At 38.7% G+C, this 16,099-nt stretch overlaps 1 protein-coding gene across 4 annotated transcripts in view; it reads right to left on the bottom strand.

The window, feature by feature from the left end:
- The window catches only part of RINT1 (RAD50 interactor 1), a 24,295-nt gene extending 8,196 nt beyond the window's left edge, over positions 1 to 16,099 (bottom strand). Inside the window, exons 1-12 of one of the 4 annotated variants that reach the window (XM_069587872.1) lie at positions 15,830 to 15,997; positions 15,341 to 15,386; positions 14,658 to 14,742; positions 13,750 to 13,892; positions 9,595 to 9,779; positions 7,868 to 8,109; positions 5,469 to 5,642; positions 5,221 to 5,370; positions 4,518 to 4,674; positions 2,592 to 2,702; positions 2,270 to 2,495; positions 1,384 to 1,521 (exon numbers count right to left, since the gene is read on the bottom strand). In XM_069587872.1, the coding sequence (XP_069443973.1) occupies positions 1,384 to 1,521; positions 2,270 to 2,495; positions 2,592 to 2,702; positions 4,518 to 4,674; positions 5,221 to 5,370; positions 5,469 to 5,642; positions 7,868 to 8,109; positions 9,595 to 9,779; positions 13,750 to 13,855 (1,489 nt within the window). In that variant the 5' untranslated portion in view covers positions 13,856 to 13,892; positions 14,658 to 14,742; positions 15,341 to 15,386; positions 15,830 to 15,997. Of the gene's footprint in view, positions 1 to 1,383; positions 1,522 to 2,269; positions 2,496 to 2,591; positions 2,703 to 4,517; positions 4,675 to 5,220; positions 5,371 to 5,468; positions 5,643 to 7,867; positions 8,110 to 9,594; positions 9,780 to 13,749; positions 13,893 to 14,657; positions 14,743 to 15,340; positions 15,387 to 15,444 lie in introns of all 4 variants that reach the window. The other 3 variants (XM_069587875.1, XM_069587873.1, XM_069587874.1) reach the window with 3 other exon arrangements.

Here is a 16,099-nt window from a genome sequence, read left to right as displayed (position 1 = left end):
TACTGATGATCTATGCATTTCACTGTATATAAGTTATGCCTCTAACACAATGTTGTAAATCAACTGTGCTTTATTTTAAAAGTTATGCCTCAATTTTTTTAAAGGCATATGAGAAAATCGTATACAAAAATTATTCCACTTCTTCAACAAATGACATTTTTTAAAAAAGGAAGGAGGAACTAGGATAGGTTAAAAGAAACACGTAGCTAAAGATTTATAGGTGAAAAGATGTTTAAAATACTTCAGGAAAAAAGTCTGTATTTTGGGGGGGGGGGGAAATACATAATAGAAAAGCAATAGTTTTAAACCTTAGGAACAGATAACCTGAGGGTTTGTTATGCTGCTTTTATATATATATGAGAAATTTCCATAATAAAAGATTTTTTAATCAGTTTTGCTAAATATTTTTGTATTTTAGTGCTTTTCATATTTTTCTTAAAGAAGCATTATTTACTGACTGGGCTGGAATGACACCTCTCCAGGTTACCATACAGGCCCAAGAAATGGACAAGACACAGAAGGACCATGGCAGTGACAGCTCAGTAGCCCCTGGAGAACCAGCAGGTCTGCGGTGCCCTAGGGGCAACATGGACAGGAACAGACCAACCAGGGCTGGGCCCGGGCCACCCTCCAGACAGAACATTCTTGGAACATAGAAGTTCCCGTTACCATTTCGATCTTTGCCTTCTCCAGGGGATCTTCCCGACCCAGGGACTGAACCCAGGTCTCCTGGATTGCAGGCAGACTTTTTACCATCTGAACCACCAGGGAAGCCCCCATTCTTGTCCTTAAAGTTACTTCATTATTTTACTGTTCTACAAACTCTGATATAACAAGGTGAAGAAAATAATATTTAAAATTTGGGTCAATCACCATTTACTGAAGATACTTGAAAAATTGAAAGACAAGGGAATTCAGGGAAGAAAATTAAATTATTTGTTTTTATGTAACAACTAAGGAATTTTCCCCTCATGTAAACTAATGTTTAAGGTCTTACTTAAATTACAAAAAATCCAAAAGCTAAAATACTGTGCTAGAGTTTGACCAAAATAGAAATTGAATTTGAAGATACTACAATAACCACTATATGGTATTTTGTCAAACTACTTCAAAAATACTGAGTGAAGAATCAGTAGTACTTTTATTTAATTTTTAAAATTTTAGTGAAGTAGAGTTGATTTACAATGTTGTGTTCAATTTCTGCTATATAGCAAAGTGACTCAGTTATACATATATATATTCTTTTTCATATTCTTTCCCATTATGGTGTATCACCTAATGGACTCTATCCCACCACCATTCCCCTTCCCCCTTGATAACCACAAGTCTGTTAAGAGTCAGTACTTCTAAAAAAAAAGGTTATATCTTTAAGACTATACTTGCCAGTTATAACCAAGAGTAGTGTCATAAACGTTTCTGCACAGTCTGGGACTTTCATCTCATCCACATCAGTGATGTCCTTATATTGGGATATCCAGGCAGCTTCTGACGAGAGCATTGAGTCCATTTTTTGAAGAGCAACTGGCACACAAGAAAGATCATGTCAAACAAGTAGTTACAGATTGTAATTCCTAATCTTTCAACTCATAGTTTCTTAGGAATTATTATTTTTCTATAAAAAAATAAATCTACACCCTCCTACTAGGTGCACTATATGTAACATGCTCTGTTTTAAGGTTAAGTAAGATCTTTTACCTCTGCCCACACCTACCCAGAATCTTCAAAATATCTTCAAAAAAATCTTCAGTGACTAGAAAAGCCACATCCAGAATGATTCCATAAGAGCAGAAATACTATATGTAAAATCCATAAAACAGTTAACGCTACTGGGTTACACTTTAAAAAAAATAGTTGTATTTATTTGGCTGTGCCAGGTCTTAGTTGTGGCACTCAGTATCTTTTTAGTTGCGGCATGCAGCATCTTTAGCTGCAGCAAGGAAACTCCGAGTTGCAGCATGTGGGATCTGGTTCCCTGAGGAACAAACCTAGTCCCCCTGTATTGGGAGCACAAGTCTTAGCCACTGGAGCACCAGAGAAGTCCCTGGCTTGAATATTCTATCCTAGAAATACATAGAGTACAATTCTGGGAAAAACTGAAGCTTGATGGGAAGAAAAGAAGATAATCTCTGAAGGCAACTTGATAAACCTCAACCGAGAAAAATTTAGATGACACTAGTTTCTACCCAGAAATGGAGAAGAATAACACCTAAAATTTTGTATTCACAATAAGAGATACCTCTCCCCAGCCTACAGGCATATAAGCACTTACATTTTCTCTCCACAGTCAACCATCTCTGAAAACAGGTCTCCTCTGATAGAATATGCATACAATTAGCAAAAGTGCTAGGATAGCCATGAACGCTGTGTAGTTCTCTTTCAAACAAAAGCACCTCGTCCACCAAATGACAGAAGAGACTGTCGTCATAGAGCAGACAAGGAATATCAGCAGCTAACTTCTCAAGAATCAGCATCATAAGGCCCCGAGAAAATTCAAGCTAAAAAAACATAGAAGCATAAGGAAATGAAAATGACAGCTTATTCATGGACACCTGCAACTCTGAAACTGAAATGCTTTGGACTGAATCTCTTACCCTTGCGTTTACCAAAGAGCCCACTTTGTCCAATATTGGCTGAATCTTCTCATCCAGAAACTGAGTGTGGTTCCCGATCCACAGAAGAACCTGAGCCAAGTACCATTCAGGCTAAGGAAGAAGATGAACAGTTTGAATTCTTAACTCATTCCAACTAGAAAGTTACAGTTAGTTAAATGTTTCTATACATAAGAGCACAGTTTTGACTCTGAACTTTACATTCACGGAAGGCTTAATAATCAAATGTTTCCCAATGTACTCCCAATAAATTTCAATAATGTGGCTTAAGTCAACTAATGAATTTAAATTACCATAAATATTTAAAACCTAGCACTTTAGAAATATGTAAAAGATAAGTATCACAAAGAATGATGGCCTTTATATAATTTTTTGGAAATAACTTTCCAAAATAATTTTTAAACATGACTTTCTTCTGTTTTTTCTTTTTTTCAAAAGCTAAATTAAGAAAAATTTGGCTGGTCGGCGTTACAAAAAATATAAAGACTTAAAGCAGCTGTAATTACAGAAAAGTAATGTAACTGTGCAGTTTTTTTAAATTGTCACTAGAGGTGATTCTATAAACCTTCTATGTTTTGTTGGACAGGAACTCTAAAACATTTTCTGAAAGGTAAAACCCTGCTGTGTGCTAGATGCTGGGAATACAGAAATGAAAAAGGGGCAGTTAATCTCGGGGCCTGCATAGTTCAGGCTTCCTGTCAGAGTACTAGACCACTGGAACTACAATTTAAAAAGCAACCAACAGAACTAACAATTTTCTCAAATCATTACTGCCTCTCTACAGTTTAGACTTCTTTTGTGTCACTTACCACTTACTAATTGGTTCTACTCTTCTTTCCACCAACACCCCATCCAAGAGAGGGAGACCCAAGAAGTACAAAAGAACAAGCTGAATTTGAGAACCAGAAATTCATTGTTATCCCACTCTTCCCTACATAGATATAACTGCCTATCCCTTGATTCCTTTACAATTCTATAAAGCCTGTAAACTCATTTATATGTGACATACAATGTCTGCCAAGTAATCAGGCATTTTAAATCATTTAATTCAAAACACTTTCTGTAGGACTCCTCTGCTACTTGCACCGCATTACATGTAGGAAGACTTAAAGGATACACAGTATCCACCCCCTAGCAACTCCCAAGGTTATAATTCTCAACACATTCAATCAAACTTCACTGAAAACAGTTGTCTGTGATTTTCAGAGCAGATTAAAGAAAAAGTCTCAACAGGATGTCCAATACACTTGGGTGTGGTCCCTCAACTAAAATGCTGGTGATAATTTCCTCAAAGTCATTCCTGTTACTTATCCCCATACTCTCTCTTGTATAGCTACAAATCATTTTATATTTTTCAAAATTCTTATTCTTATTTATTTTTATTTTTTGGCCGTGCTGCATGGCACATGGGATCTTTGTTCCCTGACCAAAGATCAAACCCACGCCCCCTATGGTGGAAGCACAGAGTCCTAACCGTGGACCACCAGGGAAGTCCCACTACAAATCACTGAGCACATTAGCACTTCCATTCAAAAGCTAATGCTCTGCTCCCTTTTGACTCTCACTTCTCTTTCTGATGTATTCATAAACCTGAAGGAGCAGTTTGCACAGTGGAACACATGGGGATCCAGTTGTAAAAAAGTGCCACAGCAAACGCTACAGCACACCCCAGAAGAAACCTGAGGAAGTGGTCAGATGGTGTGTTAATGAGCGCACTGATTCTTAACGACATATCACCACAAGTCCCAAGTTATATCTGTAAAGGGCAGTGACCAAACTGGAATTTAGCTCTTTAGAGAAAAAACAGGAATGCGGATAGAATCAGAATTTAACTTAAGCCAGCAAAAGTAGGGACATCCTTAGTATTTGCTATTAATTAAAACCGGGGCAAGAAGCGGCAAAGCACACCTTGCTTATAACGTTAGTCTGCCGGTTCCCTCTGAAGTGATACCTGAACCTCTTCTGAAGGGGAGTCAGCATAATCTGGATGGGCAGGATGACAGAAGGGGACGCGGGAAGAGAGTATTTTTCTGGAAGCTGTTTTGGCTCAGTAAATAATTCATCTCTGACATAGTAAAGTCAAGGAAAAAGAAAAGCATATATGTATAGATATGTATACACACAGAACATTTATCTAGCAGATATATATGATACTGAGAAATTATACAGATAATATGTAATCTCACTTTAAATTACATATGACTTAAGTAAAAAGTCCATGAGAAATGTTATTAGAATTAATCTTTCCTAAGATAAAGGATAATAAGTAAGGAAACACATTTGAATAATCATTTTATTAAATTAACACTAAGTTACTAAGGCTTCCTTCCAATTTTGCCCAGTTTTTTGATTGTCCCAAGAGACCTATATGTGATGCAAACTTGGGTCAATCATGTAGTTCAGAACTCCTCACAGCCCTTCCACCCACATGCAGTTTATTTGGAAGGAGAACAGCACCACTCCCGCCCACTACATAACCATACACAGGTAAGTCCAAACCTAGTACTCCTCCCATTTTGCTTCTTGGCCACTTTCAGAAAGCTTTCCTTTCTGGTCCAAATCCACTCTAGAAAAAAGAAATTTTAGTAAGTTTTAACCCCTCAAAAGATACGAGGTTTGTAGTTTCAGAAGCTGACAGAAGAGTGTCTCCAGGTTACTGTATATCTCAGGGGCACTGGCTGGTCGACTGATGCCAACAGTTTGAGACTGAGGGGGTGTGATGAATGGCCAGTGAAGCTGTGCTAAAATTTCCTCAAAATCACTGTAACAGAAAAGTGAGAGAAGTATTGCTATCAAACACAATGAACATCAAAGAGCCATCTGAAAGCAATTACCATGAAACATGGACAAATTCCTTGCCTTGTAAGCTTGTCCTTGAGAATTTTATGCCAGAATTTAACTGTGGCTCTCATGAAACCCAGAAGATGAGTACAGGAAGATTCCTGAAGCTTGATGTCAAGTTCTGCCATGGACACCAGAGTAGAGGCTGCCTCTGGGACATTATTGGTCATCAGATATTGCTGAATGTTATCACTGAAAGATAAGGAGGAGGAAAGTTGAAAGACACTTTGTTCAGAGTAATTCCAAATGTGGAAAACTGCTTCTTCCTCCTGCTTTACATAAAGCTACAACCAAAAGAAGAAGGAAGCACTAACTTAAAGTGTTTGTTTTTTTTTTTTTAACTTGACACCCCAGTCTTTAGGAGCCTGGAATCCTCAGCACCCTCCTAAGAGCAGTGGGCTGTGTTCAGGACATCTGCCTCCACCTTTGCCTGCCCAGCTCTCCCAATAGGACAGACTTTTCCTCTGTCACATTCCATCAGGCACCCCTCATTTCTAAGAAATCTGTCTTTTACAGAATCTTAATCCAAGGGGAGAATGGGGGTGGCATCTGGTAAGTCAATAATGCTAGTCTTCAATCTGTATCTACTTTGCCCAGCTGAACCTGACTATAGGGAACTTAGGGAGGTGGCACCTCAGAATCAAGTCCTTTCAAGTTACTGCCAAGCTGCACATAAAATTTAAGGCAAGCTCTATAGCGAGGGTAGCAAAGTCAAATGCCTAGAAAGGCCCGACAGGCAAAGTAAATTAAGAAAAGCAAAGGCGAGCCAAGTAAAAAGCACATACCCCACCCTAAGGCTCTAGCCTAGGGTTGTCACACTGGAATGTAGATCTAATGTGGCCAAATCTTAAACATTTTTAGGAGAAATCAAGATTTCCATGCAAAATCAAACTACTAATCAAATTCTTTAATACAAGCCAAATACAACATGTCTTCAGGACTAATTCAGCATATGACTACCATTTTACACACTGGCTCAAAGAACATTTGAAAATGAAATGCTTCTTTTGATAAAAACCACATTCCATATCTTAAGCCAGAATAAGGAACAAAAGTTAACCTTTTCAATAATGAATCTCTGTTCAGAGGTCATCAGGAAATTGGAAGTAAGTGCTCTCTCTCTAGGCGGCCTGTGTGCATTCTACCAAGGCTGGCTGAGGAGCTGGAAGCTGACTACGAGCTGGGTTCCTGCAGAGCATCAGTTCTGCTCCTGGGCGGTCACAGCGCCCTCTGTGGGAACAGGCATGTGCCACCGTCAGCCTGCCCAGCTCCACTAGGTGCTAGTCCTTCCTCCACACCTTTGTTTTCCACTGGCTGTGCTTTATTTTTGACAGCACTTTGGCCTTCCCCTACTCTCATTCTCTCATTTTTCTTTCTTCCCCTTTTCTAATCATTAAGTTTCCTAACAGATTTTGTCTTTCATAGCTATTTTCATAATTGAAATTATGAAACCAAAACATCTGCCAATGTAAGCAGAAATGTTAATTCAGCTTGTTTGAAAGGCAATACCAGACATAATCAATCAATGATATGCATTCAATTCAAAAAGAAGTACAATAGACCCTTGAACAATATGGGTTTGAACTATAGGAGTCTGCTTATAGAAACAGAAGTCTGGGCTTCCCTTGTGGCTCAGCTGGTAAAGAATCCGCCTGCAATGAGGGAAACCTGGGTTTGATCCCTGGGTTGGGAAGATCCCCTGGAGAAGGGAAAGGCTACCCACTCCCATTTAACCTAGAGAATTCCATGGACTGTATAGTTCATGGGGTCGCAAAGAGTCGGACACGACTGAGCAACTTTCACTTTCTTTCACTTTCAGTCTGCTTATAAGATGTATGCAGACTTGCCATTGGAGGAGCTCTGGTGCTCCTAACCTCTGCTTTGTTCAAGGGTCTACCTTCTTTTTTTTTTTTCCTCCCTATTCAAAAGTAGGAGGGCTTGTTATTCGTCTAATAATATACTATGTAGCTCTTCTTAGGTGATATCCACTAAAAAAATCCACTAAATATCCACTATCCACTTAGGTGATATACACTAAAAAAAAAAAAATTGAATCATAGATAAAGCAATCCATTTCATTAAATGACCATCTCTAAAAGGTTAAAAGAGGAATATCACTACTCTGATGAGCTGTTTTATTAATATGGCATTATAATTTTCATCGTGTGTGCACAGTACAACTATGGGACTTGAATTTTTTACTTGGATTCCTTTCTTTTAAATGCAAATTAAGCCCCCGGAAAAGTTTATGTTCATTCACAATAAAGGAATCATTATCATAATGCTATTTTCATAACTGGTAAAATCACATTATTATAATCTTTAATTAACTCAATTATTTAATGGCATCCATGTACTCTCTAAGACAGAGTCTCAAAGGAAAATAATAATTATGAGAACAAAGAGGCTTATTTTACCTTAGTTCTTCAATTTGTGAAATCCATTTAAGGTAAGCAAGATGCCGTTCAATTTCTTCAATTTGGTTAATCATGGCTCCAAGATCTTCCATCCAGGGCTGTGCGGTCAGCAAATGGCTGTTAATGGAACTGAAGAGATGGGTTTCTTGCTCCAGAAATTGATTAAGGAATTGCTTTGATTCTTCTGCCTTTTTTAAGGCACTGTGAATTCTTTTAGGGATTTCTGATGAAACTGTAAGTACCTGACCATACCAATAATAAAAACAATAAAAAACAGCAACAATCAGGTAAGATTCTCAAAACCTTCTTTATTAGTTACCTTCAAAATGCATGTATGTTCTAAACAAATAAAAATTGTCATTTAAAAGCTTCAGGTTGGATTTCTGCATCCTATACTACCCAGGCCTCAACATAAAATGCTAATGTGGAGGCGTGTAGGGAGGGCCCTGGTAAACAGTATATATCTTTGGGTCTACTATCACAAAGCACTTTCAGAGTGTTCAGTGAGAGAACATTTACCTGCTTTACCCACTAAAGATTTTCCTTCAAAAACAAACGAGACTGTGATTATAAATGTCTGGGTTTCTGTATTTTGCAAAAGTTCGCCAAGTGATTCTGATTTAAGCCCAGGTTAAGAACGAACCATTGACATGCTTGGTAAGATGATATCCAGGTAATGCCTTTAGAAATGGTATTTTATTAAATGGATTTTTCTTATAGTAGATAGAAACACATACAAATATCAGGCATCAGTACAATATGATAAGAATACATTAGAGGAATTCCAATTTAATCAACACTAATGAGACACTTATTCTACACCAGGCACTGTGCTAGGGACTGATAGATAAATTAGACACAGCATCTGCCCTTAATCACAGTCGTTACAAAAGAAAGATACAGGCACATCTTCAATAGTGGGATTAGTGCAATAAAAGAGATGCCAGGTGTAATGGTGTACTAAGGTGGTGTTTTCCAGACTTGAATGTGCATAGGAATCACCTAGAGATATAGTTAGAGTGCAAATTCAGACTCAACAGGTCTGAAGTAGGGACTGAAATTCTGCACTTCTTATGGGGTTCCAGCAATTGTACTTGCATGGCTCATGCACAGACCTTTGCAGACTTGGCGGAAATTTTTAGCAAAGTTTGGAAGGCAAGGGCATTTCAGGCAAAAAAAAACGGTCAGTCATGATCAGAGAATAGCAAAATGGGGAGGAGGGCACAGAATCCAGTTCAAAGAAACGCAGAGAGATGAGCCGAAATAGGTAGGGGGCATCTTGGGCATTACAAGAATGCCTGGCTTTTTCCAATAAGCAATGGGATGCCATGACGAGTTCTTAATAAAGGAATAATTCAGTGGGATTTATGATTTAATATAACCATGTTTATTTTCATATTATTTATGATAAAAACTGGGAATAGCAAAGAGATCAACCAATAAGGGCTTGATTAAATAAATTATGTACAGCCACATTTGAATACCATAAAACCATTAGAAGAGATCTATATGTATTGATATATTAGTTGTATTTACATTACATTATAATGTGTATTGGAGAAGGAAATGGCAACCCACTCCAGGATTCTTGTCTGGGAAATTCCATGGGCAGAGGAGCCTGGCAGACTATATACAGTCCTTGGGGTCACAAAGATTCAGACACAACTGAGCACACAGCACATAATGAGTATACTCCTGATGTCGTTTCAATGAGTTTTAATACTTGCCTGTTCTTCTAACTGCATTTTACTTTCTGTCATCTGTTCTATGAGTTTATCAAGTTTCTTTAAAGATTTAAGGTCATTTCCGACTTCCTTTTCTATAAATGCCGACACACAGGAAGGAAGATCACTATTATCTGTACCTTCACAGACTTGTTCATTTTTAACAAGAGCTGCAATATTTATGTCACCTAAAATGAAAAGAATAACAATTACTCAACACCACTAACTACTATAGAGTTAAAGGAAAGGCAAATGATATATAAGGCAACATGTCTACTTTCAAAAGTTACTAAGCACTATATATGGCATTTTGTTTATATACAGTATTTGTATGTATATATATATGTTCACAAAAATATCCAAATGAATATAGTGTGTATAAATATGAATATATTTATATATATACACACTATATCTTATATATTTATATATACAATCAGCCCTCCATGTCCATGGATTCAACCAACTGCATATAAAAAAAGTCAAAAAAAATCCAGAAGTTCCAAAAATCAACATAAATTTGCCATGCTCCAATAATTATTTACATAGCATTGACACTGTATTAATATATACACTATTATTATTAGCACTAGGTATTATAAGTAACCTAGAGATAATTTAAGCATACAGAAGATATGTGTAGGCTATATGCAAATACTGTGCCATCTTATATAAAGGACTAGAAAATCCAGGAATTTTAATATATGCAAGGATTCTGAAAGCAATGCCCCATGGATACCAAGTGATGACTCCATATGCATATATTTTTATATATGTTGTTATTTAGTCACTAAGTCATGTCCAAGTCTTTGTGACCCTATGGACTGCACCACATCAGGCTTCCCTGTCCCCACTATCTCCTAGAGTCTGCTCAAATTCATATCCATTGGGTTGGTGATGCTATCCAACCATCTTATCCTATGTCACCCTCTTCTCCTCCTGCCTTCAATCTTTCCCAGCATCAGAATCTTTTCCAATAAATCGGTTCTTCGCATCAGGTGGTCAAAGTATTGGGGCTTCAGCTAATTCAGGTTTGATCTCCTCGCATTCCAAACGACTCTCAAAGAGTCTTCTTCAGCATCACAAATATTACATATGAGTATATATATGTATCTAAATATACTCATAGACAAATACCCAGATGAATATCTATAAAGCAATTTATTGATCAAGGATACTACAAAATGCTTAAGAGATGAGGCAATTCAGAGTGAAGGAAAAATTACTAAATTCTGTCCTAATAACCAGAGGTTTCAATAGATGTTGGCATGACAATGCAGTTACAAACACATTAAACGTTTCCAGACAACTCTATCTTAAGAATCTATTTTGTTACTGGAGAGGAAAGGTCAAACCTGATAGCTTCTATTAAATTAGTAATATATTTTCAAAATTTGTAAAGAACCCAATGGTATAATCTAGAATAACATTAAAGGAGGACTCTGGTTTTAAAATGTTTAAAAAAAAAATGGTATTGAAAGATCTCAAGTATATGAAAAAAATTTGAAAGGGAGACCAGTGAATAAAAACTCCTCCTTTATGTAAAAGAGTTTTAAGTTTCAAATGCAGTTGTACAAAAATGACCATTTCAGACACAGGGAAAAAAGGAAATATGAGAGAAAACACAAATTACCAGGAAAAAATCAAAATGGCTAGCACAACCACTAAATTGTATGATCTGAAGTGAGATTGTTTCCATGGCAAAAAGTCAATGATGTCCTGTATTTCACAAGTCAGTTTTTCACTCTGCAAGACTCTATGCCTTCTTCTACTATTCAGAATATTTAAGGCATAATTAAGCAAGTTACCTTGAATTGTTTGCACAATGAAGATTCAAGTATTTCAGTTTTAAAATTCTAATTTTTAAACAAAACACTGAAGAAAACAAATTTCTAAACAATTCACTTCAAAGGCAATTATTTTCCTAAATTTGTGGACCAACAACACTGCTCCTCTTTTCCAGACGATCTTTAGCTATACCTTTGTGATGGGTCTACACCAGGATGGCTTTCTGAACGTGCCCTGAACCTGACAAACTCAAAGGCCCAGAGCAGCTTCTTGGCAAAGAAGGTAGGAGCGTCACCACCCACAGCTGATTACTATACCCTTCTCCTCCTCCCACCCCCGTGTGCTAAGATGAACTGTTTCCCTTTGAAGTGTGTTTCCATGTGTAAGCGTCTCGTTTGGTTCCTTGCGGTTTCCCTCTTCCTGCAGAAGCTTAGGAAACCCAAAGTTTGGGTCAGACTTTATACTGGTGATTTTTCCAGTTTTTCCTGGTAATTTGTGTTTTCTCTCGTATTTCCTTTTTTCCCTGTGTCTGAAATGGTCAATTTTGTACAACTGTATTTGAAACTTAAAACTCTTTTACATAAGGAGGAGTTTTTATCCACTGGTCTGTCATGTCACTGTGCAGCCATTAACTTCCCTGATACTAAACATGCTCAACTCTACTGAGTCCACAACGTGAATTATTTCATTTACAGGGTTTAATCTCTCTAGATATAAGTTGTTCCTAGAAATTTAAAAAGCAAAACCCAAGATAATGTAAAAATTTAGAGGAATAGCCATTGAACTCCAAATGAAAATAAACACTATAAAAGAAGGCCCCAGAGAAAGAGAGAATGGACTTCATGGAAACCAAACATTAGAATAAACCTGAACATACCATGCATTTCTCTACTCCAGATTTGCCTAAAGGATTTGGTCTTCTCTAAACAAACCATTTATGGTTTGTTAAAAGCTTGATTGTATCAGCATATATTTCATTACAAAGACTATGGCAATTTCTTGAAAAGCAAAACCATAAAACAAACAAGGTATGCACGTAAGAGATAAGCCTGGGGGAACAATACAGAGCCTCCTGGGGAGCACTCCAGGTTGGACTTTACCTCTGTTCTTCCTTGGAGTTAACCTTGTAGAACTGGGTTCTTTACCACAAATAAAGCGTTTTTCTTTTTTTAAGTATATAGTTGCTGTATAGAAAGTTACAGGTGTACAGTATAGTGATTCACAAATTTTAAAGGCTACATTCCATTTATAGTTATAATATATTGGTTATATTCCCCATGTTGTGCAAAATATCCTCATAGCTTTTTAAAAAATTTATTGGCGTATAGTTGATCTACAATGTTGTATTAGTTTCTGCTGTACAGCAAGTGAATCAGTTATATATCCATTCTTTAGATTATTTTCCCATATAGGTTATTACTGAGTACTGAGTAGAGTTCCCTGCTATACAGTAGGTCCTTTATTAGGTTTTTTTTTAAAATTTATTTATTTATTCATCTTGGCTGCCTCAGGGGTTAGTTGTGGCACATGAGCTTAGTTGCTCTGCAGCATGTGGGATCTTAGTTCCCAGACCAGGGATTGAATATGCGTCCCTTGCATTGCAAGGCAGATTCTCAACCACTAGACCACCAGGGAAGTCCCAGTTATCTGTTTTATATATAGTAGTGTGTATGTGTCAATCCAAGTCTCCCTCTTTTCCCTCCCACCACCAACCCCGGGTAACCCTAAGTCTGTTTCTTACATATGTGACTCTACTTCTGTTTTGTAAATAAATTTATTTGTACCATTTTTTTAGATTCCACATGTAAGTGATATAGGATATTTGTCTTTTCCTGTCTGACTTATTTCACTCAGTGCTTATTTTATACGTAATAGTTTGTACCTCTAGATACCCTACCCCTATATTGCCTGTCCACACTTACCTCTCCTCATGGGTAACCACTAGTTTGTTCTCTGTATCTGTGAGTCTGCTTCTCAAAAATAAAGTTTTAAAGAAACAGCAATGAAGGGCAAGAGGTTATAACAGCCTCATTAGAAAACAACAGCCACTTCTGACAAAATGAAAGAATATCTAAATAAAGATATGCTTAAGTGTAAAATGTAACTATCAGCAATTAACATAATATATACCAATGTTTAACGCTGTGTATATTCCCCTCCCCAGCCCATAAATTTTTTTTTCTCCTTTGTTCTATTCAATTTATAAGAATTAAATGCTTTTTCCCATGCTATGAGAACCAGTAGCCCACTGGTAGGTAGCAGCAAAACTAATAAAAAGTCTATGCCTCAACTTCCCAACTATAAATTCTAACATTTGCCCTGCCTACATTTAAAAGGTTGTAAGTGGGACTCTTAACACAATATTCTTACCTTCTCCTTCAGGTATGATCAGAATTGGCTGGACTGCATCAAACTTTATTACTACAGGAATCCATATACTATTATGTACAGGAGTCTCAATGCCATGTCTTTTCATTTATCTTACATAAAACATGTAAGTTTGTGTGATGTATCTGCAGACACAGAGGCAGGACTATGGGCGGAGGGAATGTTTTGTGAACTCTAAGCTTGCTGTAGCTTATAGAGTAAATTCTACCTTCACTTTTTACAAAAATATTATACTCTTTTTATTTAACCATTTAAATGCACCATAGTACATTCTTATTCAAATAACATCCTTTAAAATGACCCACTGGTAATTTTCGGGGGTGGGGAGGGAGGTGTTAATGTCTCTCCTCTATTTTTTGTAAAGCACACTTTTAATTGCAGAGAAATTGACCAAGCCACCAAAGGAGAGACAAAGATAAAATCTACAGCTCAGTGGCATCACTTCCCAAGCATATGAATGGGGGAAAGGTGGAAAGGGAAGGGTTTAACTGAATGGTATGAGATCCTCTCAAATCCTTTGCCTTTAGGTAAAAGGAGCTGAGTTGTGGCAGCTGTGACTGCCAAGTACTATGAAGTGCTCATAGCTTGCTTTCTGAGACAGACTGTAGCAACAGGCAATGTTAAGGGTAAGTCTAAGTCCTAATGCCAATATGGTAACATGGGCACCCTGTCTGTTACCACTACTCATTCCCAGACTATTTGCCATGGTCAGAAGAACCAAAAACTCTTTGATGGAACAGCTGTTCCATGCTTCCCCCTTCCTCTACCCATAAATTTCACTTCAAAAGCCCTTGATGATTCCCCAAAAGCTTGCCACATTTAGCTCATTAAAGTAAAATGCCAAATGTTCACAGCCCTGGCATGTGCCCCTGCAGGTAGTAAACACTGACCTTTTCCCTTTCCTTGCCCAGTTCAAGATCCAGGAACCAGGTGATCTGTTGTGCTCTTCCCAGATCAATGTTAACTGCAAATTCACTGAAGGTAAAGTACAACTAAACAATTATTATTTGACTCCTTTAAATGCAACTAGGATGATGGTCATCTCTCCTAGATCATTAGCCCCTCCAAATTCCTGATGCTTAACAAGTTGATGCTTCATTAAAATAACAGGCAGGCCCCAATTATTCTGAACCCAGTGGAAGGGCAGCACTGGAGTGAAACCACACCAGTCCTTGCACTAGGTAGGGATCAGGAAGTGCTAGTCTCCAAATTACCCCACATTTTACACAATCTTGAAAGTCAAAAATATGTGCATGATGATTAGTATTTATTACTATGCAAGACTGAAGAAAAATGGAGAGGAAGGCGGCAGAGGATGAGATGGTTAGATAGCATCACCGACTCAATGGACATGAATCTGAGCAAACTCAGGGAGATAGGAAGGATGGAGGATCCTGGCGTGCTGCAGTCCATGGGGTCAACAACTATGCAAGCAGGTTGTACAAAAAGGAAAAAACGATACTTTATCTAAAAGATTAACAGGCTAATAAGATCCTTCTGGATGCAGACCCGAGAACCGAGTTTTGGAGCAATGGCTGGGTGCAAAGTGCTAAGGTGTTTGGAATCTGCTTACTTTTCTCCTTGAGGTTCTTCTTTTGGTCACCATTTTCAGAGCAGCACTAGAAGGAGAACAGGTAAGACAAACACATCAAGACTGACGTGACAGGGGGAACTCACACAGGGCTCTCAGGGGGCATCCAGTGGAGGACAACGTCTCAACTTCCTGGGAGGCCAGAGTCTGGAGGTTCCCAAAGGGCCACGTCCCTGGGGCCACCACTGTCACATCCCCAGAGAGCTGGGGTTACCTTGCCTGGCCTCCAGGGGCACCTCTCCAGAACGATCTAGGTCATATCACCAGGGATCGCCAGAGCTACCGCACTGGGGCCACCTCCCCCGGGAGGTCTGCCACCTTGCCAGAGCAGCAAGGGCCATCTCCCCGGGGTCACGGCAACCGCGTCCCCAGGCCGTCAACTCCACCTCACTGAGACACTCTCCCCTGGAGGTCTGTGCCACCTCACTGGGCCACCAGTGTCCCCTCCCCGGGTCACCAGGGCCACCTAACCGGAGTGACGGGTGCCTCGCCGCTCTCGCCGGCCAGGAGCATCCTGCTTCCGCGCGAGTTGTCTGCTCCTTGCGCAGCCAGCGTGGCCAATGGACTCTGGCTCCCGCCAACGATCAGAGATGAGCCTCTGAGACCGTAGCGCCGGACGCCACGGCAACTTCCTGCACCGTCTCTCTGGTTTCTTCCTTTCCTACCAGAGAGGCTCTGCCCGTGCAGCTGCCGGCCGTGTGCAGAGGCTCCCCCTGCCGTCCGGGGGTCGGATCAACCCCT

This window comes from Ovis canadensis, chromosome 4 (genome assembly GCF_042477335.2).
Source record: "Ovis canadensis isolate MfBH-ARS-UI-01 breed Bighorn chromosome 4, ARS-UI_OviCan_v2, whole genome shotgun sequence".
Taxonomy (NCBI): domain Eukaryota; kingdom Metazoa; phylum Chordata; class Mammalia; order Artiodactyla; family Bovidae; genus Ovis; species Ovis canadensis.
Note: the sequence above shows the minus strand (reverse complement) of the source record. Positions and strands in the feature narration are given on the sequence as shown.